The following is a 27,184-nucleotide window of genomic DNA, read 5'->3' on the forward strand; positions in this document are numbered from 1 at the left end:
AAGGAAAAAACAGAAAAAGGTTGAAAATGATTTATTGTTTCCAGAATGCTTTGCACAAGGCTGTTATTTAATAGTTTTATTCTATAAAGACAAATACTTGTTAATGTTTATTTAACTTTGAACAAACTGTTGCCAGTAAATAACCTAAATTAGTTAGTTTCTGGCAAACAGCTGGATAAGTACAACAATTTTTTACAGTGTATTTATGACCCTTATGAAAAATAACCATGGTTTTACTAAAGAAAAAAAAACATGGTTAGTGTAGTAAAACCAGTTTTGCTAATAGTAATCAATACACCAAAAAACATGGTTACTACACTTTTACCACAAAAAATAAAAAGGAAAAATAAACTTGATACTGGCCTGGTATAAATCTACACTGAACAAAATAAAGGCTGGATTTACTTAAAAAATGGATGCACTGTATTTTTAAGTAAATCCAGCATATTATTTTTTACAGTGTAGAAATGCACTCCAGCTAAAGCCACAGGTCATTTACTTTTCAGTCATTTACCATTATTGCCAAAATGCTAATATAGTGTGAACAGATTTAATGAACATATAATACGTGTTCTCATCGTTTTAAGCATCTCAGTTTTTATTTACATAAAAACAATTCTAAATAAGAGACACACACACACACACACACACACACACACACACACATGCACAAATATATAAAAGTTGAGCTCTATTCCTAATGGTGCTGTTGTGAGATTAGCCTTCATCACTGTCTCTTTCCTGTCGCTCTCGTTCTTGTCTCATCTCTCTCAGCTCTTGTCGGTACTTCCGCTCGATGAAACGTTTCTGATGAGCCATCTGAGGAAAGTTATCTGCAGAAGACCAGAGGGACATCATCTCATTTCACATTGAGCTTCAGATTATTGTCAGAGCAACTTTAGGCAGATGTTGGAGAAACTTTGAGATATTGACATATTGTTTTGTTCAGTTAATATACTTCATGATATAAAAAATAACACAGTGAAAGATGTTAAGAGTTTACGTCTGCTAAAAGCTTGAAGAAATAATTGATCACTTTACTGCAACAAAATAATAATCATGACTTACATTTCTCCAGAGCATCCATAGCTGCACCCATCTCTGCCTGTTGAATGCTGTTTGGATAATAAATGCTCATTTCAACTCATCATTAAGGTTAAATCTAGCCTATGAAGTTCAACATTTGATAAAGGTTTAACTCTTCAACTCAGACATTAGTTAGCTGATATTTAGTCATCTTGAATATGGGATATAAATATGCACTTAGTGTATTACTACCTGGGCCCTTTTCCGCAGCCGATTCGTTCACCTTTAAAGTACACGGCCACTGTGTAGGTCCGGGCGTGAGACGGTCCCACTGTCTGAAGTGTCCTGTATAACAAGATGTACAAGTGTGAAGATGAAGCAATCTTAATTTCACTGGATTGATTCACTAACAATAATAAAATCTAAAACAACCCAAAGATTCTCAACATGAAAATAATATATCAACTTATTTCGAAACACAAAGAGGGGAGCCTGAAGATACAGGAAATGGGTGAAAGAACAAAAACATAATGTTAACTTATGAGTGGCTGAATGATTGGTATAATGAATAAACAGTGAAAGTATATTGTGAACGTTGCTGATGTATAAAAACAAACCAGGGTGTAAAATGTCACTGTACTATAAAGAGAACAAACCCTGGCTGCATTGGTGTGTAAAGATGAACGAGAGACTGTTTTTACTTACTTATAGAGAGGAATATCAGGCTCTTTACCCTCTGTTCTCAAAGTGAGACAGCACTGCTGAAGCTGAGATTTAGGATCATTCCAGTCCTGATTCAAAATAAACTCCTAAAAGAAGAATTTAACACATTAGAGAGATTTAATCGATAGTCTACAAGCCAGTGAATCCATTCGATACACAGTCAATGTCATCAGGACACAAACAGACAGTAAAGTGGGGCGCTTTTTTACTGCATGGTATGACACGACTTTGGCTTGGTTTGCTTTTTCACTGCAGTTTAGTGCCGCTACACACTGCACATTTATAAAAACCTTTTTGAAACTCCAGTTGCAGCGTTGTTGTGTGGCCATGTGTGTTTTTGGCCTGTGATGTGCTGAGGGGAAACTCTGCAATGGCTTCTGATTGGCCAACATGGGTTTATGGTTAAGGATATATCGCCATCTGTTGGTTTTGGCATGCTCTTGACAGCGCGTCATACTAGGTTTTTGCCTGTTTATGTGGACGCAGAGATTATACCCTTGTACATGTGGACTAGGCCTAATATAGTTACAGTTACACTGCCACTACTGCTGTGACATCATCGTTAATACGACACAAATAAACGCACAACACAGGAGCAATGTCAATGGATCATATCGATGTAACAGTGATCTTGATTTTTAGTGTGTAAATGTTTTTCACTGATATAAAGGTTTGGAGTTTTGGGAACTCGTATGTCAAAAGAGCAAAAGACGACATCACTTGGTTTGCTCAACAGCGCACGAGGGAAAGCTAATCTTGCTTTAGCAATGACGCTGGTATAGTTTGTTTTGTTTTATTTTGCAATAAAACTACAGTCAAGACAAAGAATCGCATAACATCACACAACAAATATTATGCCTCATTAAAGGCATAATATTGAAAGAAGGTGTTTTTATAACACATACATAAAACTTGATAAAGACCTTAAAGGTGACATAGAATGATTGAACGGGGTATTTATCCTTGTTCTGTGATGTGACATGTAGACAAAACTTTTTTGTATGGGTCTGTAATGCCTTAGAAGCTTGCTAAAAACCTCTCTCAGATAGCTCTATTAGGGTGGGGGATTTTAAACAAGTGGTTTTGCACCTATTTGGCTCCCCCTACTGGCTTAACTTGCAATCTCATTACTGATTGGCTGACTTTGCTGCCACTCAAAAAATGTAGCCAATTATTTTAAAGTGGAGGGGCAGTGAGATGCCTGTGATGTCATAAGCATCAGTTTTTGAGATTGGGCCGTTTTCTGGCTGACATTTCTAAAAGAGGAATTTCTATGAGACTGAGATGTTTAGCATGTCTAGCACTTTTTGTATGTTCGTGAATGCGTGTAGACTACCATTATTCAACAAAGACAAGGTAAAAATGTTTTTTTATTCTCTGTCCCCTTTAATATTGATAATTCTGTACTGAATTGGTAACCAGTTTAAAGAGATCAGAATGGGCATAGCTTATGCCATAGTATAAAGAATTGCAGCATTCAAGATGAGATAAGATGAACATATGAATAATCGGTTTAAAATATTTTACTGAAAGGAGAGACTTGTTAACAGCTTGCTCCAGTGCAAACGCCTCTTTTGCTGTTAAAAAAATAATGTCAGGATTGCCTGATTCAATAATGGCGCAAATAAATACCAGTAAATTGATTAGCACAAACGTTAGTGCCCCTATTTCACTCTTCCTACAGTCATCCTAAGTCTGCACTTTCGTGATCTAACGCCACTTTGACTGTCGAAAAGAAGTCTGCTGCAAACCCAGAAAAAGTGCGCATCAAAGGTGCATATCAACTGAAAAGGGGGTGCTCATGAGCACATTTTTGAAACCTAAAATGACAAATGGGACTAAATAGACATCGGCCACTGTAAGTCCATGTAAAGTGCACCAGTTGGAACAGAGCCAGTAAATCACATTGCGTGATTTATTTAAAGAATGCGTCTGAAAGGGAAACTCCTACAAATGGCATGTGCAGTAGTCGCAGTTGGAAAAATAACTACTGTATGTCCACACATACTGAGCGCTTTTATTTCTTTGCGTGTCTTAAGTAAATCCTGACAGTAGTTTTTAATGCCAAAAGATGTTAGTAAATCTGGCCACAAGTGTGAATTTCTGTAAAAGAAAATATCAGTCCAGTGAATTATCAGTCAATCTCTGTTAAGCTTGACTTTACCTTGAGTCGTGGAAAGAAGCAGACATTCATAAACGCGTGTACGTAGACCAGGTCTTTGTCAATGTACAGAGCTGCAATAAATGCTGGAATAAAAAAAGAGAGAAAGAATAAAAGTGTGATGAGTGAGACACACACACACACACACGCAAACTCACATGCGCGCGCACACACACACACACACTTACACTCTAACAAATCAGCCAGAGTTTTGGTCCGTAGGGCAACAGGTCGTTTGGTTTTGTCATTGGTGATGGCGTATTCCTGCATGCCCAACTCTTCTGCAACCTTCGCCTGAGTGCGATTATTCACCAAAGAGCTGCGCAGAAGCTGAAAACAAAACAATATTAAAACATTAATAACTCGTAAGCATAAATTCATTTTAACAACACTAATTTTATTAACGGGTGATTATCGCATTTTATTAATTTCTGTATAACCCTTGGCCTAGCCCATAGTTGGATAAATTGAGACGCAGCCTTATGCGGAGTTCAGACTGCATGATTTTAGCCCTAATTTTGACAGGCGACAGGTTTTAAGAAAATGGCAGACAAACTCCTGAAATAACAGGCAAATCTGTGCTTGTTCACTTGAGTGACAATCAAACAGTGTAAACTATCAAACATGCAATCTGAGCGAATCATGCTGTGTGAAATGTGTTCTGACTGAAAATGACATTGGCGATAACCTACAGCCAATGAGAGAGCTGAAAGTTATGATCCCAGTCTCATGTGAGAACATCGATCTTTCATGCGTGACCTCACAATGTTTCCTTTTCACTTCTCGTGTGCATTTGGTTGTAAGACGTAGTTTGTGGACCAGGACAAAGTTGTCAACGATTCTTCCTATGGTAAAGTCATGCAGTTTGAAACCCCCTGTCACCGATCCATCATGCGCTGTGAAAACAGCAGCGACAGAATGCTACCCCAGATAGGCATGCAGTGTGAAAAGATCTGTGTCCCGATTACTTTGAAAATCATGTAGTCTGAACTCAGCATTAGACTGTAAATATCATCAAAACCTCTAAATGATCTTCATTTGTATTCTGACGGGTTTACCATCATTACTAATACAAATGATGTGTGTCCATAAACATGTGCGTCTGACATTTGGGTTTGGGTTTTAAAATATGCAGGAATTAGAAACTAAAGTGTAGGACTTGCCTGATGTTAAAACAGTTATTAAGACAGACAAAGTTCGGGACCTGATTGATGTTAAAAGAGTTCTTAAGAGCGACAAGAAAACAATGTAACATTATATTAGATCCTTGCATTACAGTAGATCTTAAAAATGTCTGTGTCTCAATGTCAATCAAACAATAAAAGAAAGAAAAAAGTTGAACATATATTAATACTGTTTTTGACTTTGTGTGTGCCAAATCTATTAGTTTTACCAGGGAGTTTAAGGTATGGATGCAGTGATTTTGTTTTTGAATCAAGCTTCTCTATGTGGTTGTTTACACCTGGTATTAAGATGCGTTTTGGTCGATCGGATCACAAGTGGACGAGAGAGACGAGCGGGAGAAATGATGGGTTTAAATTGATGCAAACTAATATAAGAGCATTCGCTGATATTTCAGAGCAATTCATGAAATAAGCTCTTGCAACTTACACATACTCGCAAAATGAAAAAAAAAGAAAGAGGTGGAGAGCAGCCGCTTTAGTTTTATCAATGAACGATTCGCTTAAGGCAGGACTAGGCCTTTAATTAGGAAATATAACTAGTTTTAATAAACATGTCTTACTAAAAAATTACTTTTTGAGGCAAAACAAAGGGTACTGATGTATTTTAAGATGTATTTCACACACAGGCATCTACTGTGCACTGTTCAATGAGTATTACATTATCTCATTTAAACTGAGAGGCACACACTTTTAAATGAAAGGCAAGAATAAACAATGTCCAAAGCAATTTAATATGCACATATACATATGCAAAGCAAGTTATATGCTTATATTGTTTAAATTGGACTACTGATGTTATGCAGGTATTTCTAAGTCCAAAAAAATGAAAGAATTAAATAAACGAAATGGAGGTGTAATGAAAGATCTACTCACGGTAAGATGTCCTTCGTGATGATCTGGAAAATGGATGAACAGATATTCGGTTGCCACCAACTGCATGATAGAATCTCCCAAAAACTCCATCCGCTGATTGTGGCCACTGCAGACAAATGCACATGACACACGCATGTAATAGATGATACACGCAATAAAAGACACCAGCAGTGCACACTGGACAGAAACAGCAGCTGTTTCTGAAAATTAATGCTCATGGAGATTTAAAAATATAGTAAAAAGCAATGATTCACTCAGGTTGAATGGTATTTTTTAGTCTGGACTGTTTGAGATTTGTTGCCATTCTGTACTTACAGGGTGAGGTGATTGAAGCCCACTGTCCTCAGAGTAAAGGCTCGGGCCAAGAGACGCACATGAGTGAACAGCACTCCAATAGAATCCTCAAAACTGGTGAGTTTCTGCAGGACTGGAGACGACTCGATCAACTGTCTGTCTGTCAGAGGCTCTTGAATCTGAAATACAGCAGAACTCAACATTCACACAAACGTATGGCAGAACTAAACAACACTGTTTCAGTAATTCATCTCTCTGATAAAAACACTTCTCATTTATTTACAACACAACTTGCAAAGGCGCTCTTCAGTTCTTCATAGTTATATTTTAGGGGATTTTATGTGTTTATTTGGATAGAATAGTAGTAGAGAGTTGACAGGAAAGTGTTGGGTGGAAATAGGGGAGCAGGATTGGCAAAGGACCGCAGGGATGGGAATCGAACTCAGGTTGCGATAAGAGCACTGGCGCTAAATGTTGGGCGCACTAACGACAGGACAATCACCGCAGACGGCTCTTCAGTTCTTTTTCATACATGACTGATGTTGTCCATATCTGTGTATTGCTAATATATGCAAAAATGTTTTTATAAATAATAAAAATAACGTAATATATGACCGCATTAGTACAGTATGTGCACAGACCTGTAAAGGATGAGGTGGATAGTTGAGCCAAACCTCCCTCAAGTCCTGTAAAGAAACAGAGAGAAAATTAATGCAATATGAGATAAAGTTAATCTTCTGTGAGACAGATTACACACAACACAAGCAACAATTTACAGACCAAACCCTGATCTCTCATGTTCAGATCAGATCATTATTCTGGCAAATAACTATGTGTGTTATCAAAATGAGTTTTAACAGACAATGAGGTGGTTTCCTGGACAGGAATAGAAAATATAACTAGTTTTGACAAACATGCCTTACTAAAAACATTACCTGTGTGCATTTTAAGGCAAAACAAAGGGCACTGATGTATTTTAAGATATGTCAGTGCAATTTTTTTTTTTTTTTTTGGACAGCGCTTAGTCGCTTACATTTATTTTAGTCTAGGACTAGTCTAATCCCTGTCCGGGAAACCCCCCCAACAGTGTTAATTCCATGCATGTATGTTGTAAATCTTTTAATTTTTACATCAGTTTTTCTTCACTGCATGCGTGAATCTTAAGATGTGAGATATGTGATGATTACAGAATAGACCTGAGCATCTAATAGTACAAACTTAATCAAGATGTAAAACTGAAATCGTGCTGAGACACAAATCAGACTCACGTCAATGTTAAACAAGAGTCTGCCAAACAGCTGCTTGGCTTCCTCCAAGCCTCCTTCAAGATAAACTGCCCCTGAACAAAAGAAAGAAAAAACATCACAGCCACACACATAACACATACAGACCCTCTTAACAATAGTGTTTACGACTTTATTCTGATTATATAGGGCCGTGTACACCAAAGTGTTTTAACACAGCTGTCCTGATCACACTGTCGGGGCTTATTTCTGCGATAACAACCTGCTGCCTATACTGCCCAACAAAGGCTAAGTGCAGTAACTACACATTACGCAAACACTGAAACTGAGAAAAATGCACTTAAAGTTTTTTTACACCAGCCAGTCAAACATGCAATTTTGGCACACACGTTTCTCTGAAATGGGACAAAATTGAACCAGGAGACTGTCACAAGACAAGCCCATTTTAACCCTTAACTCAATTTTGACCAAATGCGTAGTTACTGCGCTTTGGCTTTGTAGGGCAGTATACATTATACCTTTCATTTCACAACTCATTTAAAATTTTACAGGTTGGCTTCTCTACTAAACTACTAAAGCAAAATAAATTCGAGATGAATAACACAGCACTCACCTATCAGAGCTTCAAAGCAGTTGGCCATTGCATGTCTGAGGTCTGATTCTCTGCACAGATCCGGCCCGTGAGCGTACAGCATAAACCGATCTAACTCCAGTTTCTGAAACAAATTAACTGTAATCAGTAACTAACATATACTACATTCATTTTACCTAAGGCAAATAACACAGGAATTATAATATTACATTACAGCTACATAATATTCAAAGGAAATCTGATACCTATATGAATGGTGCTTTGAATTACTTGAATCGCTCAGAAACACAGAATTATTCAGGACAGAGTACGCTCGTGCGTGAGCCTCTGTGTGTGTGTGTGTGCTCGAACGCATGCTTGTGAAAAGAGGATCTGCTTTGTTTCCAGCTACTTTTATTGTCAAAATATAAGAAATGATTGTAAATGCTGACATGCTGGCATTTCATAGATTAGCTAAGAGAAAATAATATATTTATAGAAAAGTATGATGTTGAAAAGTGATGTTTGAGCTGGCTGCTAATTTTTTTTTTTTTTCAGTCCCTTTCCCCTGATAACCTACAGCACAAACAGTATGACATGTAACATATCTCACTTTGTATGAAATATACTGTTATGTTGAACAGGAAATCTTTACAGATTTAGATAAATAATTTAAGGTAAATTAAGTTTTAATAACCTTTATTGTGTTATCCAAAAGCAGTAAAATGAGCACAGATTATACACAGCATTTTGTGAATCATTATTAAAGGAACACGCCCACATTTTGGGACTTTAGCTTATTCACTGTATCCCGCAGAGTTAGATAAGTCCATACATACCTTTCTCATCTCCGTGCATGCTGTAACTCTGTCTGACGCAGCCCCCGCTAGCTTAGCTTAGCCCAAAGACTGGAAGTGAATGGCTCCAGCTAGCATACTGCTCCCAATTAAGTAAAAAATATACCTACATTTTCCTACTTATATGTTGTGATTTGTACAGTCACATCGTGTACAAATAACAAGGTCATATGAGACACAGACATCTTTTATTAGTATAATACTGGGAACTATATTCTCAGGCGAAGCAGTGCTGCTACCTGAGTGAGAAGCCCCGTGGTGAGGAGCAGAGAGTTTGCTCAGAGTTTGAGTAACGGAGTTAGCGATAGTTAAGATAGTTAATGTATTACGACTATTTTCAAAAAACGGAATTTGCCACACGGACAATGAAACATGCTGAAGGATACAGCCATCACATCGATCGTACAAACAGGACAAAATGGATCACCTGCGGCTACAGTAAGTGTTCCGTTATGTTTTTAGATGACTAGTTTACTGTAACAGTGCCATTAGCTAGATGTAATGTAATGTTACTGACACTATAACGTGAACAGGGTGGTCACTACTATTGCAGTTGTTCCCGGGCTCTATGTAATGTTAGTAATTATTATGTTGTCACGAACGCGCTCTATCACCCCAGTAACAAAAGAGGGGTGCTTGAGGTAACTCATGACGGTACCATTCACCTTGCTATTGAATCAGTTTACATTTTTGACAAACAGTGACCTGGTTTGTAAAATAGTTGGCTACTGTCTGTGGGTTCATTGTGCAAAAACAATTTGCTTTGTGCTATTACTTTTAACTTATTCTATAATAATAATGATAATAATAATTATTTGTACACGGTGTGACTATACAAATCACAAGATATAAATAGGAAAATGTTATTGTTATGTTGTCACTTATTGGGAGCATTATGCTAGCTGGAGCCATTCACTTCCAGTCTTTGTGCTAAGCTAAGCTAGCGGGGGTTGCGTCAGACAGAGTTATAGCACGCACTGAGGTGAGAAAAGTATTTATGAATTTATCTAACTCTGGGGGATACAGTGAATAAGCTAAATTCCCAAAATGTGGGCGTGTTCCTTTAAGAGCTTATATAAGTGGCAGTCTCTGGGCTTTCGGCATCTCTCCTCTACCTCATCTTCCTTCACAATTTTTTTTCTCTTTGTGAAGTTCTACAACGAGTGGATGAACTTGGATATCGAACCGAGCCTCCAGCTTTGAGGGCAGCAGGCCAAGTTCATTTAATATTAAATTGTTAAGACTGACTGGGCAGGCAAACTCGTGAAATGAACATTTAGGTGAAAACAGTGTAACTGCCACACTTGACAAATTATAGAAGATACTACTGTAAAAATAAAATACAGTGGCATCGGCAGTATTTTGAAGCCTTGGCATCGCAATGCTCCTGCAACACCGGTAGATGGTGCAACCCTAGTCATGTGGACACAGAAGTGAATTCAGTTCAAATAAGACACAAGATATCAGAACAAATATACCGAACCAAACGTTCACCTTAGCAAGCATAGCAAGATGTTGGTTTTGAACGATCGCTGTACGATATGTGGCGAGTCCACCCTCCTCCAGGCTTGGAAACAGATAATAGAGATGTACGCTGGTAAAGAAAGACAACACAACATGCATGTGACTCAAGATTCATAACACTACATGTTTTCTCATGTTTGAACTGTACATCATCATTATCATGTGTAAGGATCAAAGACTGATCTCTTTATACTGATTAAACTTAAAGGTCACGCTTAAAGGTCCGGTTGAATGACGTCAAAGTAAGAGGGTTTGACTAAACAGGAATACGTCAGTCAGCTCAAACGTCTCTGCTAAGCTAAGCTGCTGTGGAATCACAACACACTAAACAAACTACACAATCAGAACTCGTTACTTATTTCTGAAGGAGGGACTTCACAGAACAAGGAAGACATCAGCCCGTTTTTAGGACAGTGAAAACAGCACTATAGCTAAAAGCAAGTTGTGTGAAAAAGAATGTTTTTTTTACATGTGAAACATAAACACATTTTATATCGCACAGTGTAAACCCAATCAAAGCTTCAATGCTTTTAATATTTGTTACGTCAGGTTAGTTAATGAAAATAAGCTCTAAAGCATGATGTCATAGCATGTTTGTTTCTAGAAGTCGACCGATATGTTTTTTTTTCTCTGGCCGATACTGATATTTAGAATTTAGGCCAGCTGATGGCAAATATTCTTGGGCGATATGTTTGGCAGATTTTCTATTTGTATATCATAAACAAACAAAAAAATGTCACTATTAAAGCCAAAGTATTGTTGATAAAAAATTATGACTGGTATTTCTGAAGAATTTTACAATCTTCTCCACACCATGCATTTATCAGACACAGATATTATCTGACACTCTGCAGTCATCATTTCTTGCTTTTTGCTCTGTTTTTTACCATGGCTTTCATTGCTTTGTAGGATAAAATCCTTCTTTGGTAGACCTGATTATTTATTTAATTAACAAAGTTAACAGTAAACTTATTTTTTTTTAGTTTAGACAGTTATTTTGGGCAAATCTTTCTTAACACTTTCGAAGCACATTTACATTTCACTGCTGACAGTGACATCTTGCGAGTTCAGTGTTGATCAGTCGAGGTCAGGTCAACCGTTCGTTCAAACAAATCTGTTCAAAGAAGTCAGTTCGCGAATCTGATGCGTTGTGTGCCAATCCCGACTGGGCATCACAAAACTATAACACCACGGAAAACATTTCCTTGCTGGATATGATTTGGTCTTCTGACCTTTCACCATCATGTTAGTTTGGAGACAGAAAGAGTGTGTGCACAGCTCTCTGCTCATTCTCTGTCCTGCAAACATCAAGATCATCACTCATTAATTCACATTAAATGAGCCCAATCTTTGTGACCGCACAAACCGTGCACCACGAGACACCCATCGCGCTGTTGAACGGGCTGCTTAACACTCACAATCCAGCCATCGTTTACTTAAGGTGTTTACGAATAAGGCATGGCTGCAGAGTCTCACACACAGCCTCAGGCGGCATCATGTGTTCTTCAATGATGCTTAGGTGCTCAAAGATGCGCCTTGCTATTAATCGGTCTAATTTGCTGCACATTTGGCCAAAGCCAATTTTTTAAAATATGTCAACCTCTATTTGTTTCGTCAAGTAAACATGAATGCTAAAAGTGTAGAGGTCATACCTGGTCAGAAACTCAACGACTGCATCACCAAGAAACTCCAAGCGCTCATTGTGATTAATTCTGTTAAAGAGACGAGAATCAAACCTTTCATTGGTCATTCTGGTTATTGTCATATGAGAACTGTTATCATTTACAGCGAAAACAGAAAAATGACAAAGGAATAGTCAGTTTTCTTAAAAGAAAAATCCAGATAATTTACTCACCACCATATCATACAAAATATTGATGTCTTTCTTTGTTCAGTCGAGAAGAAATTATGTTTTTTGAGGAAAACATTGCAGGATTTTTCTCATTTTAATGGACTTTAATAGAGCCCAACATTTCATACTTAACTCAACACTTAACAGTTTTTTTCAACGGAGTTTCAAAGGACTATAAACAATCCCAAACGAGGCATAAGGGTCTTATCTAGCAAAACGATTGTCATTTTTGACAAGAAAAATAAAAAAATATGCACTTTTAAACCACAAATTCTCGTCTATAGATCCGGTCGTGATGCGGCAGCGTGACCCCACGCAATACATCATGACGTCAAGAGGTCACAGAGGACAAACGCGAAACTCCGCCCCAGTGTTTATAAGTGTGTTGAAAGAGGACCGTTCCTATGTTGTTGTATGTCAACTGATACTAATTAATGTCTTTGTGTCAGTTTATTGTTTACAATGGTCCGCAAATGTGCATTTTATATATGTAACACGTGACCTCTCTACGTCACTACGCATTTACGTTAGGTCACGCTGGACCGGACCTAGACGAAAAGTTGAAAAATGACAATAATTTCGCTAGATAAGACCCTTATGCCTCGTTTGGGATCGTTTATAGTCCGTTGAAACTCCGTTGAAAAAAACTGTTAAGTGTTGAGTTAAGTATTAAATGTTGGGCTCTATTAAAGTCCATAAAAAAAGAAAAAAATCCTGCAATGTTTTCCACAAAAAAACATAATTTCTTCTCGACTGAATAAAGAAAGACATCAACATTTTGGATGACATGGTGGTGAGTAAATTATCTGGATTTTTCTTTTAAGAAAATGGAATATTCCTTTAACTAGAGTAAATAAAAACAAAGACAAACCTGGAGGGAGATGGGTCGTCCTGCCCCAGACGTGACATAATATTGATTAAAGTGTTTATTCCTGAAAAATAAGAAGAGAGATGTAAGAGGCCTATGTTTTTCTTTAACTGACAGAATGGCTTTGATATGAAGAATACTGCTTCGAACCCTTCTTCCTCATGTACATGTGATGCACTTTCCGGTCTCCATACTTGGGCTGCCGTATGCCGCAGTTGGACAGAGAATTCCGGGCATGATCGGGATTCATTCCGAAATTCAGATGATGGCTGGGGTGAGTCATGGCCAACTGAAGCAGAAAGAGGAGAATAAAGTGAGACTTACAGCAGCCAGAACACATAGACAAACACAGAGAATTAATGAAGAACATGAGTGTTTTGGCTTCATTCAGTTCAGTATACAACAGGAAATCCTCTCTGTTAATCAGTGCTTCAATGCTAAAATGCATTTCATTACATCACAATACTTTCATAAACATCTAAATTTGATATATATATATATATATATATATATATATATATATATATGAAGAGTTTGGTTCCAAAACGCAATAAATCCATTTTGACAAATTTTGGTAAAAACGTGTTTTCTATACCAAGAAAGTGACAAGATGAAAATCACTATTTTCTGTTACAAACTTTCACATAGCATCTTTAGGTTATAAAAACATAAAAAATTCAAATCCATAACTTGATTTTCAAAGATTTATTATAAAAACTGATAATTTTTTCCACAAAATGCAATAAATCCATAACAAGTTTTTATTCAAAATGCTATAAATCTATTGAATCAATAGCCTATATAAATGTGCATTCATCTTTGCCATGTTATATTCATTTAGTTGACTAGTTGTACACACTAATTAAAAATATAAACATTAATGTCATTAATCAAAACATTTACTTTGTCATATTAAGAACACTGTCATTGCTGCGGTTATACTTGACGTCGTGGCTTAACGTTTTTCACAGCGATCAGCTGTAAAATGTTTTGGTCCTGCTCGATTTTCATTGACTTTGAGTAAAATTATGGAAAGTTTTTCATAAGATCCCCTGGGGTCAATGTGTTATCATGACAGAAACTTGATGCTGTCGGCCCGGACAAACAAGCACCCGTCTCTTGCGAAAATTATTAGATGTTGATGGCTTACGTTTCTTTCCCGTCACAGAAAACCATCACAGGTTTATCAATGCCATTAAAGTATTATTTTGTTTTTGTTTGTTTGCTGATCAGGAAGTACATAGTAGATGAGGAAAACTAGGATTCCGTGTACTCAGCGCGCCGCCATTGTTTGTTTACATTTCGTGAATGGTGCGCTGCAATCTGTGGAGTGGATTTATGGCATTCTGTAGAAAAGGGGGAGTGGCGTTTATTGCATTTTGGAAAAAAAGGGAGAAAAGATGACAGAATAACATGGCGGATAATGGATTTTGCGTCAAATTAAGAATTTACTTTTTAATACTGACCTGATATAATACTGATTCTGGCAGTAACTCATTTTTGTCCAAAATGGCATTTATTGCGTTTTGGAACCAAACTCTTCATATATATATATATATATATATATATATATATATATATATATATATATATATATATATATATATAAAGCCATAGTTTTGTGATGGAGGAGGATCTTATTATTATGCAAAAATGTTATGATATTATGGTGTAATTCTGAAACAGAGTGGACTATGATTCACCTGCAGCAGGCAGCGCTCTTTAAATATGTATCCGATCAGTTTGTCCAGATGCATCAGACACCGATGGTACCGGATGTGATGGGTAAGAACCGGCAGCATCATGGCGTGCTGTAAACAGACAAACTTGTGAGCATATGCAGAAGAATCGCACAACCACACAAAAACACAAATACTGGCAACACAAAATTATAAGTGATAAATCCATAACATCAGCCAGGCAGTCTTTGTGTGTGTGTGTGTGTTGACCTGGCAGATATCGGATCGGATACCGGTTCTCCAGAATCCCTGACTGCTGAGCTCAACGGTGACCTCTCGTCTCATTGTATTCTTCTGACGGATCTTCTGCAGAGCTTCCTGTAACAATAGTGTAATAAAACACAGTTAAGGCACTGAAACTAGATTCACATATCTTATTGTCATGCAACATTTACAACAGCATTAATATTAACTAAGATTAATACATTTCAGTATTTACTAACTTCAATATATGTATTTGTTAACATTATGTAATGCACTATAAACTAACATGAACAAACAATGAACAATTGTGTTTGTAAAAACTAACATTAGCAACGACTCAAATTTGCTGAAAAAGATACTGTTCATTATTAGTTTATGTTAGCTAGTGCATTAACTAATGTCAATAAGTTAAATATTAGTTTTTAGCTAAAGCCTCAGGTACACTTGCATTAAATGCATTCAGTATTTGGATGTTGTGCGCATACGTACAAGTCGTATACCTACATTTGTGATTGGATCTGCATTCACATGGTAATAAAATACAAACAACTCCCACTATCTTTATTTATGATGTCATTCAATTTAAATAAATCTTTTCAGCACTTTTTATCAGTTTTGCATTGTAGCAAAGTAGCTTTAAAAGTAAATATGGTGTGAATACAGTCTGCATTTACATTAAGGCATTTGGCAGACACTTTTATCCAAGTGACATAGTGTATTCAAGTTATATTTTTTATCAATATGTGCTGTCTGGGAATTGAACACATGATTCTTGCGTTGCTTACACATTGCTTTACCAATCCAGCTACAAAAACACATTATTCGTCACATTAGCTATATGTAACTACTATATAAAGCACACACACAAACACTTACCTCTCTTTGGGTTAACTTCTGTTTGTCAATCTGTTTCACCTTTGGGCTGTTGGCCAGCAGGTGGCGCAATTTCACGTAACTCTTCCACAACTTTTGATATCTGCAATCAAAGTTCATAGTTAATAGTTCATAGGTGAAAAATAGAGACACGATGAACTTTGACTGACTTTATTAGCATTTCAAATGTGTTCATTCATACACAGCAATTGGTTGATGATAAAAACCAGAAACCACCACCAACATGATCATACACTGGACAGATGAGTTGGGTACAGACGTAACTTCACTGCTGGACTCAAATGACTTTCACACTTACTGCGGGTCTCCAGCGTAGCTGAGCTGAGCAGGCCGAATCCCGAAATGAACGATGATGGGGAAAGTGATAACACTGGAGTTAAACTGCTCACGATCTAACTGGTCGATCCTCACTGAACTTGGTTTCTAGGAGTACAGTCACATATTTAAAAAGTCATGTTTCTCTTGACATTAAAATTATTTCCGATGAACACTGGACGTTGCTGACGCATTGCTTGATGAAACATTCTGGCCCATACTTGTATTGATGTAACATTAAATAAGTCAACAGCATCAAGCATGTTTGTGTATTTTACCATGCCAGGGTTGGTGACGATCATGCCCTTGCACTCCTCAGCATATTTCTGCCACTCCAGTTCCTCCCACTGTAGCATGTTAGCAATCTCCTCTGCGGGAACCAACGGCTTACTGCTGCGCAGCAGATAAAGCAACACCTGGTGCATGGATAGCACCTCCTTACCACCATCTGACACACAGCAATCACATCAAATACTCACATGTCAACTCTCAGACTTTAGTTATTTAGAAAAGTTTTCAGACCCAAAATAAATCTTCACAACACTTTCCAAGAATTTAATTTGATAAAAACCATAGGTAGGCAAACTACCGTCTGCAAGTCATATCTTGCCTGACGGGCACATTTATCTGGCCCATGAAGCAGTTTATAAATGTATTAAATAACGTTGCCTTTAAGTTAGGATTTTGGTGCGAACATTGCCTAAAAAGAAACCTTACACAACTGGTCCCCCCAGAAAAAATAGGTCATAACATTTTTGCTCACACCTACAAAGTGTCAATTTTAACATGTTATAATAAATTATCTGAGAGGTATTTTAGCAAGAACTTCACATACATACTCAGGGGACACCAAAGATTTCTTTTGCATCTTTAAAAAAGGCTTGTGAAATGTCACCTTTAAAATATTTTTTTTATTATTTATGTAATCCAAAATTTATTTTATTTATCTAAATGCACATAACTACTGTATCTATAGTACACTGAGTGTTGATTTAGGTTAAATATAAGTGTTTAATTTATTAATGTTTTATGAGTAGATAAAAAGTTAATGTTACCTGGAAGGAAACGAACGAACCGTGGCATGAAATGGAATCTCTGACAACCTTGAGGTGTCTCATCATCAGGACCTAAAGGAAAGCACACAATATTACTGTGAAAAGAAGGTGATGCTTGTGTATGTGTGTTTCCATACGTGTTAGAGATGTATATTCTTTCAACAATTCATTTCTAGTACTGCATAGGTCTGACAAATGAGTCCTCAGGAGTGGGGCATGCACATGGTGTGGGGTGTACATGTGTTAAAATACGTTATGTAAAAATTTATTAAAATGAAATACTGACTAAACTATGCAATACTACAAAAAAACACTTCTAGGTGTGTGAGATGAGTTTGTAATGCAACAAGTCAGACACAAAAAAAACTTTTGAGTACAAAAAAATTTGAGTACCTGTGTCCTTCCTTAATAGTACTTTGTTTTCATTTTTCATTTACATTACAATGCCTAGTATGTCTATTTAATTGTCACGGGAGCGGGGGAAATTGTAAAAATACATACAACGGTGCAGGACAGGCTGGGCTGGCCAAATTTTTTTATAAAAGCGTGACCCGCGGGTTGGAAAAACCCAGACCCATGCATCACTTATCCCTTATCTACGCGTGTTACCTGTAAGGTTCCAGTCATAGAGCTCCAGGATGTCTTTGAAGAGGTACGAGGAGAAGAGCTCCAGACCTTTCACACAGTAGTTCTGGAAATACACAACATAGATCATCATGTCTATCACTCACTCTTGAGTTTACACCATCTGTGGGTCTCACTAATGAAATGGTTCAAGTAGTGCTCAGGATATTTCATCAAAAATATCAATAAAACATGTGATATTACTTCACTTATTCATCTAATAATCTTAACTTTATAGCAATTAATGCACAATAACCAAGTTCATTTGTAAAAACATCAAATAATGTTTCAGATGAAACTGAATCAGCAGATTGTTTTTAGTTGATATCTGGCACAGGTCTGATAATGATATTGAATGTCGCTGACCTCAGGTGACATCTCTTCTATAAAGTGAATGGTGTAATCAATGTTAAAACGAATAACTCGACACAAAGGAATCTGCAAGAAAAAACAAAGAGACATTAACAAATATCAAGATAATTTTGCTTTCTGAATCAGTTTAAACAACACAAAAATAACAAAAAAAAAATTCAATGTAAACATTTAATCTTTTTAAGATAAAGCTGATCGTGGATGACCACTAAACAGGCTGATGACACCCATTGACTTCCATGGTACGACAAACAAATACAATGGAAGTCATTGGGTAGGGGTGAGAAAATGCGAGGTTAATTGTAACACTGTTACTTTACATATTTACACAGGGCAGAGCAATCTGTGCATTTGGTCTTTTTCTCTTACTGTCAGATGACGATCTCCTATGAATTTGTGAAAAGTTTTGATGTGTTTGGTTAGGCTATTGAACAAAGAGTGTTTTGTAGACATGGAAGTAAATTTCTTCATCTTATGTTTTTTTTTATTCTGAGTTGGGTGTGTAAGTCACCAAATCCAAACCATATTATTTTAATCACTTGTTAAGTCTTGTAAACTAACACCATTTTTAAACATGCCAGCAACTCCTAGTAACTGGTAACTAGGATTGAGAACATTTTTACACAGCAGGGTTTGTTGTAACACAATGTTTAAGTCTCACATATACAATGATAATGAAATAAAAACAATGTAAATACTTTTAATCAAAGTGATAACTGTTAATACAATACCAGGGGAAATAACTGACATTTTTTTTTGTCTTAATTGTGAAGCCCTTTCAATAAAATCTATTTATATGCATTGATGCATAATACAAGGATGATTAGATGAAGGATCATGGATGGATGAATGTGTGGATATCTAGCTATTATAGGCAGATATATAAACAATATCCACCTTTAGTATATAGACAGAATTTTATTGAATTATTTGTGTAATTAAGTAACTAACTTTTCTAGCAGGTTACAACAAACCCTCTGTTTGTTACAATTAACCCCACCTATAGGGTACCTCATACCAATTTCGCATTAATTATCGCGGACGTATCGTCTTCGAAATGGCCCAGCTTGTCAGTGAACTACGGCTTGTGTAGTAAATGCTGCTCCATCTGAATAGCAGGTGATGTCGATGTACTACTAATCAAGGAATCGGCTATACTGACGAGAGGCGCATTATATTGCATGTAAATTATCGCGCATCCCTAATTTGTAATGTTGCTGTAATAGCTTAAATAATACCAGCAAAATGATAAAGCTCAAAGTTCACTGCCAGGCGATATATTTTCTTTAACAGAATTCGCCTTTCAAAGCCTACAGCGTTTTGACTAAACTCCGCCCGCAGGAATACATCAGTCGCCAGCTACGGCTCAAATGGCTCTGCTAAGTTAAGCTGCTGTCAAATCACAACACACTAAACCAACTACACAATCAGAACTTATTACGTATTTCTGAAGGAGAAACTTCATAGAACAAGGAAGACATCAACCCGTTTTTAGGACAATGAAAGCAGTCTGTGAACAGTAAACGAATGTTTCACATATAATATAATGTTTAGAGTGCTGTGCGATCAGCAAAATTATAAAAACAAGATTTAATTTAAAAAAATTAGTATCTCACTTAAAACACTGGAGTGGTATGAGGTTATTTGTTTTGAATAGACTTATGAAAGATTGACACACTTACATTGGTGAGAGGTGTGTGAGAGAACAGCGAGAAACCTTCAAACAGGTACTCATGATCGTCATATTCAATCACTGTGGGTCTGTCCGTCTAAAAGAGAAACAACAACTTTCATAGGCAGTAAGAATACAACACAAAGCAAGCAAGCAAGCAAGCAAACAAACAAACAAACACTCAGTCAGTCAGAAGATAAATGTACCAGGAAGTTGGTGGGTGGAGACACAGTGATTCTGTAGTGGAATAATTTGCCAGCGTTGTTGTTCATTGGCCGACACTGTTTCACCGGCTATGAGGAATATAGAAACATGGTTTCAACATTGAAATGTTTCGGAGACTGTCTGGTTTGAAAAACATCCCTATGAAGCGATTGAATAAAACTATACCTCTTCACCAGGATAAATACTGTGACGGATTCCAGTACGTCTGGCTTTAGCGCTGCACTTACACAAGGGACCATCATTCATCTGAGTTTTACATACATGACAAAAGAAATAAATTACATTAGAATATAACATTGTTTTATTATATAAAGAACACAAGCAATACATTCATAAGACCGTGTCATAATGACTTTAGGACTATAGTCCAATGGCAGTCTTGTAAGGGCTGAAACAACTAATTGATAAAAATCAATTACAAAATTTGTTATCAACGGATATCATTATCGATAAGTTGATCTGTGACGTCACATGCTCCTGCACCACATTCAAGACTTTAAAATAAGTGAGTTTGTATTTGTTTAACATTTCACAAGACTTTTTTAATATGTCAAATAACTCTTTGGTGTCCCCAGAGTACATGTGTTAAGTTTGAGCATAAAATACCATATAGATAATTTAATATAGCATGTTAAAAATGCAACTTTGTTGGAGTGAGCAAAATGTGCTGTCCTCTAAAATGCAAATGAGCTGATCTCTGCACTTAATGGCAGTGCTGTGGTTGAATAGCGCAGATTAAGGGGTGGTATTATTATAATAAGATGTTGTTCTTTTTCATGTTTTCTAGGTTGATACAGCACTCAAAATCTAAATGAGTAATAGTTATGTTTTTACCAGATAAATCGATTAATCTGAAAAAATAATCACCTGATTAATCGATTATAAAAACAATCATTAGTTGCAGCATTAAAGGATTACTTCACTTTCTTAAAATACTCCTGATAATTTACTCACCCCCATGTCATCCAAAATGTTTATGTCTTTGTTCAGTCAAGAATAAATTAAGTTTTCTGATGAAAACATTCTAGAATTTTTCTAAATTTAATAGACTTTGATAGATTGGATAGCAACAGTTCACAGTTTCAATGCAGTTTAAAATTGCAGTTTCAATCCAGCTTCAAACGATCACAAATGAGGCATAAGGGTCTTAATCTAGCAATACAACTTTAAAGTTTTGGCAATAATTAATAAATTAAAAAAATCCACATATCTGTATATCACTGGGACTAAAATAAACCCTGTCCAAGACACCGGCCCATAAAGTTTTAAATAAAGTTGAGTTTCTTGCACAGACTGATCAATTAGCTTCATTGAGTAGTTTTGTGTGGCCTGTTTTTAAACTATCAGAGATACAGCACCCAAGGACTTTATATGAACATTATGGGGTGGTTTCCCAGACAGGGATTAGCTTAAGCAAGGACTACTTAGTTTAATAAGGAAACATAACTTGTTTTAACAAACATGCCTTACCAAAAACATTACTTGTGTGCATTTTGGACAAGACAAAGGGCACTGATGTATTTTAAGATATGTCAGTCCAAACGGTTTCAGTTTGGACAGCTCTTTAGTCTAGGACTAGTCTAATCCCTGTCCGGGAAAATGCCCCTATATCACTGAGGACCATCATTTCAGCTAAACTCCTCTTTACAAGTATACTGAAGAAACAATGTCTACATCTTGACTGTACTGAGGATGGATAAATTAAAGACAAATTTTGTTTTATTTCAGGGCTTTTTTGTGGTGGGGCCAGATACATTTTTGGCTGAGCAAGAAGAAAATCTCAACCACTGAACAATAGAAGAAATGTTTTGCATTCTTCTCATGTCTGTTTTTGTTTCTCACATCATTGCTGAGATTATGCCCAACAGCATAAAAAAATATATTTTAACAACACAAACAAATAAATCTCCATATCATAATGAAATGTGGAAACGGTAGAAGTGAAGATGAAAGTTACCTGTCCTGGGTCATTGTACCAAAGTTCCTCATGCAGGCGATCAGGATGAGCTTTCTTCCTCTTTATCTCAGCGATGACATCAAACACCTCAGAGTCTGAGCTGCTAGAGCAACTGCTACCACCTTCATCAGACTCACAATCTGACTCACTGGAGCTCTCATCTGTACACGCACACACACAAATTCATCAGACTCGCACACTGACTAACTGGAGATCTCCTCTGTACACAAACACACACAGACCCTCCTTTGTACACACATAAAGACCTTAAAAGAAGTAGATACAATACCTTCATCCTGGTCCAGTTTGGTTTTGGGTGGCTCCCATTTTGGTCGGCTGGATTTGGCACATTCTTGTCTCCGGCCGAGTTCCTCTTCAAACCGCTCATACAGATCTCTCAACTTGCTGGTACCCACAACAGTAGAGTCACCCTATAGACACATTCAGTGTTGATCAAACAGTTCAAACAGACAAGAACAACAAATCTAATGGGCTTTGGTTATCATGGCTCAGAAATATGGTACCAAGCTCAAATATATTAAGTACGCTGATGTGAGCACAAGCCACAGAATGATTCAAAACTTATTTTTAATGTAATTAATCATATTTATAACAAACAATATATGTTCCATTAGCAACAAATAAACACATTTTTGGTCAACTTTTTGGTTACCTTTAATAGCAGGGCACTGTGTAATTTCACTATGCCTGCTGCAGCCATGCTACAGCAGCAAAGTCCTTATCTGCCTAGAAATCGTAACTTTTAATTTTCCGTCGGTCTTAGTACACGATGTAACTACAGAAGAGTCAAATTTTAAATAGGGAAAATATCGAAACTCTTTGGTTATTTTTAGCATGATGCTAATGGTCTAATCAGATTCAATGGATTGTGCTAAGCTATGCTAAAAGTGCTAGCGCCAGACCCGAAGATCAGCTAAATGGATTCCAAAATGGTAAGAATCAAATATTTAACTTTAGTGGAGCTGGAAAATGAGCCTATTTTCAAAAAAAGTGGAGTGTCCCTTTAAGAGTAATATGCTTTACACAAGAATTAATCTCAGATACATGCAATACCAATACATCATTGTGTTTTAAAGATGTTTCGATTTTTTACGCAAACTAATCAAAGATACTGAATGATTCTGAAACAATAAAACTTTGCAAAATGAATGTAGATAATATTGTGCAAGATAAAATAATGCATTGTAAGCTCCTTATGTTATTATTTCTAGGACAAGACTGTTAAATCTGTGTATGTTTATGGATGTGCAAAAATTCCTAATATGCCATTTTTGCATGTTAAAGTGCTTCTTGTTTTTCTGATTAATATGCAGAGTAAAGTGTAAATCAGTTGCATAATTCTCGGGTGTGGCTAGCTGTTTGTCTGACCAATGGCGGATGGGGGGGTGTTTATGTTCATGATGGTCATACCACTTGGTCCATGGGATCATTGGAGTAGTAGCTTTCAGCATGCGTGCAGCGGATCCAAACAGGTTTCAGCATCTCCTCCTCTACTTTCTCCTCCACATGGCATTCACTGGACGTGGTCTCTTCTGAGTCTCTGCTCCTGCTGACGCTCACAGTTTTCTCTCTACTGCTCGCTGTTCCATCTGTCCTCCTCTCTTTCTCCGGCTCCACGCGCCGGCGTTTCCTCTCCCGACTTCTGGAGCGAGTTCGAGCGTGCTTCCTGTGTCTGTCTGAGGAGGGAGAACCTCTCTCGTCTCTATGGCGATAATGCTCTCTGAAAGATAAAGAAAGTGTTACTTTGGTAAAAATTATTTACAGAAGATCAAGAGAAGCCACATCATGTGGGCATCATGTCTACATCGACACACTGAATTAACGGGATATCTACATTCTGAAAAGATAAATCCTTTTTATTGGAATATTATGTGTCATCTTATAAAGCCATATAAAAGGTATTAAAGCTAGTTTGAACTACAGAAAATCACATTTCACAAGATTCAAGTTTTTCAAGTTTTCAAGATTCAAAGTTTTCATTTTACATGACACTTTATAGAAACAACTCAGAAATTAAGGGTTTTACCTGCTGCGATGCCTCTGTGACCCGCTCCCCCTGTCATAGTCTCCTTTATACCTTGGGCTGCCTGACCGTCTGTGCTCAGGACTGCGCCCCCTGTCCCTCTTCTCTGATCCAAATTCTGTGTTGTACCGGCCTCCGTAAGCTCCGTAGCTGTGCCCACCGTGACGGTGGCCCTCATGGTGACGGAGCCTCTCGGGCGATCGGGGGCAGCTGTCCGACTTGTAATGCGCCGGCTGCCGGGTGGTGTGCTCGGGTTTAAATGAGCCCCCAGGCTGAGCGTATGTGGGATTAAAGGTGGGTGGAGGAGGGACTTGGGTTTGTGGAGGATAACTCATCGGATATGAAGGCGGGTAGGACATGGGGGGTAACGGTGGGGGTGGCATCCGCGTGAGGGGCAGCGGGGTGACCGAGGGCATCATGTAGGGGTAAGAGTTCTGAGGCGGCACTGAAGTAGATGAGCCCGATCCATGAAGAGGTGGCGGAGGAAAAGGCGGAGCCTCTGGGAACATGGGAGGTCGCATGGGACACTGGGGCATGGCATTTGAGCCTTGTTGTGGCACAGGAAAGTGAAAAGGCATGAGGTCAGGAGGAGGAGGCATGTAGCCGCCAGTGCCAGGATGGTTGTATACAGGAGCAGGGGTGGTCGACATATCATAGTGATACCGCGGAGTATCTGAACGGTACATCTGCCCTGGCGCTGCTGGTCTCCCCCTCGGACTTCCGCGACCATGATATGACATCTGTAAGGAAAATAATAAGAAAAATCCAGATTTCTCAACAGGAAAAACTCTGATACTGTGTGTGACGAATCCACATAAGAGTGCCAGGTATTCAGTTCTCATTAAATCATGTATCTCACAAAAGAAGATTCATTTTAATAATGGAAGGTACAACAAAAGCAAGTGAGGGCTCTGAGAACATTCAAACCTGATAATCAGCCAAGCTTTATTTGGAGACATTAAAAATATGAAGAGCTTAACTTGAGCTTACAAATACAATTTATTATCGCCTGCACTAAATTCCATGCAAACCAAACAGCGCTATAACTACGAAGACAAAATATGTTTTCTGAAAAATCAAACTCACCTTTTGAAACCTTTAAATAACACGCAAGCCTATAGAGCGGATATTTGACACTAAATCATTCAGTTTGTTTATAATATTAAGGTTTATTGAGGTAAAAAAAAAATGCTCCGTTTCTCGAGAACAAGGGCTCTATTGATGCCGTGTGTGCTGCAGCCAATCAGATTCAAGCATAATATCATGTAGCCAATCAGAACGGGAGAAATAATGCATCACTGAAATAGTCCCCCAGAAACATAAGCGGCAACCTCAAGTACCTCACGCAATACAAATCGACATATAAACGCTTTCTTTTACTGTCTATGCATAAAAGCCGATAAAAGCACCTTACAATTCAATAAAAACGGCATATTTGTGATGTTGTAAAACGGCGAACTTTTTTCATTTTTATAAAGTCTAGGCTGGTAAGTACGAGCAAAGTATGGTGAATAAATAAATAAACAATACGGAAAAACACACATTTTATTAAACACACACATTTGTTTTGTACTATTTAATTTAATTTAATTTTATACTATTTAACATAAATGTAAATTATTGCTTAAAGCATTTAAGATAAGTATATAAGATAAATAATTAATTTCCTGTGACGTGATCTTATCAAAAGGTTTCTGAAGTTCAGAATGAAATAAGAAATGTAGAAATACAGGTCCGAACAGAAAACAACATGCTGGAGTCGTTTCGTCACAACTTCTCTTTAACGTTAGTTTGTTTGGGTTACATATATGATGAGATAATAATTGAGTAACGTTACACAATCACGCAAACATCACATTTAGAGTGTGCATGAATATATTCTCAATCTACAGCAGCCACTTAAATTACACTTAAAATGTAATTTTAATTTATTTATTAAACTTAACAATAATGTTATTGCATGCCAGAGAATAAACCTAATGGGTAATATGACTAAAACCACAAACATTTTCTTATGGCCGTTTCTTAATCCGAAAACTGCAGCAAGTGGAGGTCGCATATGCAGGCTGCATACGTCATCAAGCCTTGTTTATTTAAGTTAACTGAGCATTACATTTGCAAGTCATAAGCATATTACAGCAACTTACTATTAACTAAGAATAATAGTCAACTTTATAATTGTCAATATTCTAAAATAAAAAAGAACGTTGATGACGTATACAGCCTAGAAATCCGACCTCCGGAGGCTGCAGCTTTCGAAACGAGAAACGGCCTATGGGTCTATGACTGAAACGTTGCCAGTGCTATTAAATGACGCCAGATGGCGCTACGCTTCCATGCATAGATTTGTCTATGCTTCCATGCACCCAGTCCAATGACCCAGTCTCATCGATATCGGCACAGTTCAAACATTTTGGTACGCACGACGTACAGCCCAGCCAACATTGCTATGTGGGCCCCACGTGGGTCCCATCTGGGCAGCATGGGTTACATGTGGGAATGGGCTTCATATGGGCAATATATGTGGGCCCCATGTGGGTTTCCCCATGTGGGATTAAAATGTGGGGCCCTCATGGCACCTATGTGGGCCAAATTATTTTTATGCTTGAAATACATCTGTATACATTTAAAATCTTAAAATAATTACTTTTGGTTGATTGTCACTTTTATACAAAGAGCAAATAATATAACAGATATGATTTGATCAGAATAAAACATTTTAAATAAAAATGCATTATTTTTGACATTTAATTGTGATTTTTTTAATGTTTACCTGCCAATTATTAATTTTAATTTGCACAGCTGAGCATGAGTGAAAATAAAAAATATCAGAAAGTTCATCAGTTTGTTAGTGTGTTAATTAAAGAAATGTTTCAAACATTCTGAAAGGAGTCTGATTAGTGGAG

General features: G+C 37.2%; 1 protein-coding gene across 1 annotated transcript; it reads right to left on the reverse strand.

Annotated features, from left to right (window-relative positions):
* Positions 1-181: 181 nt before the first annotated feature.
* Positions 182-25,591, reverse strand: drosha (drosha ribonuclease III). The gene is made up of 31 exons (XM_065242702.2): positions 25,365-25,591; positions 24,282-25,018; positions 23,666-23,975; positions 22,524-22,665; positions 22,235-22,395; positions 20,443-20,523; positions 20,259-20,345; positions 20,063-20,149; positions 18,375-18,446; positions 17,994-18,075; positions 17,385-17,456; positions 16,608-16,777; positions 16,313-16,437; positions 15,997-16,096; positions 15,127-15,234; positions 14,881-14,988; positions 13,328-13,466; positions 13,181-13,241; positions 12,110-12,169; positions 10,428-10,527; positions 8,119-8,221; positions 7,530-7,600; positions 6,903-6,947; positions 6,283-6,440; positions 5,968-6,073; positions 4,099-4,240; positions 3,914-3,996; positions 1,732-1,835; positions 1,279-1,371; positions 1,069-1,115; positions 182-833 (listed from the first exon to the last, which is right to left on the reverse strand). Exons 2-31 carry the CDS (start codon positions 25,016-25,018, stop codon positions 718-720), a joined length of 3,870 nt encoding a protein of 1,289 aa, XP_065098774.1. The 5' UTR covers positions 25,365-25,591; the 3' UTR covers positions 182-717.
* Between the last annotated feature and the right edge of the window lie 1,593 nt (positions 25,592-27,184).

Source organism: Paramisgurnus dabryanus, chromosome 1, assembly GCF_030506205.2.
Source record: "Paramisgurnus dabryanus chromosome 1, PD_genome_1.1, whole genome shotgun sequence".
In the NCBI taxonomy this organism is placed as follows: Eukaryota; Metazoa; Chordata; class Actinopteri; order Cypriniformes; family Cobitidae; genus Paramisgurnus; species Paramisgurnus dabryanus.

Bases quoted from the DNA above. Each gene is read 5' to 3' on its own strand.
- drosha (XM_065242702.2), bottom strand. From the start codon at position 25,018: ATGTCATATCATGGTCGCGGAAGTCCGAGGGGGAGACCAGCAGCGCCA. The intron at 8,222-10,427 runs GTGAACGTTTGG...AATTTGTTTCAG, and splicing joins ATCTTGCTATGCTTGCTAAG to AAACTGGAGTTAGATCGGTT. The intron at 1,836-3,913 runs GTAAAGTCAAGC...TTCTTCTTTTAG, and splicing joins GCTTCTTTCCACGACTCAAG to GAGTTTATTTTGAATCAGGA.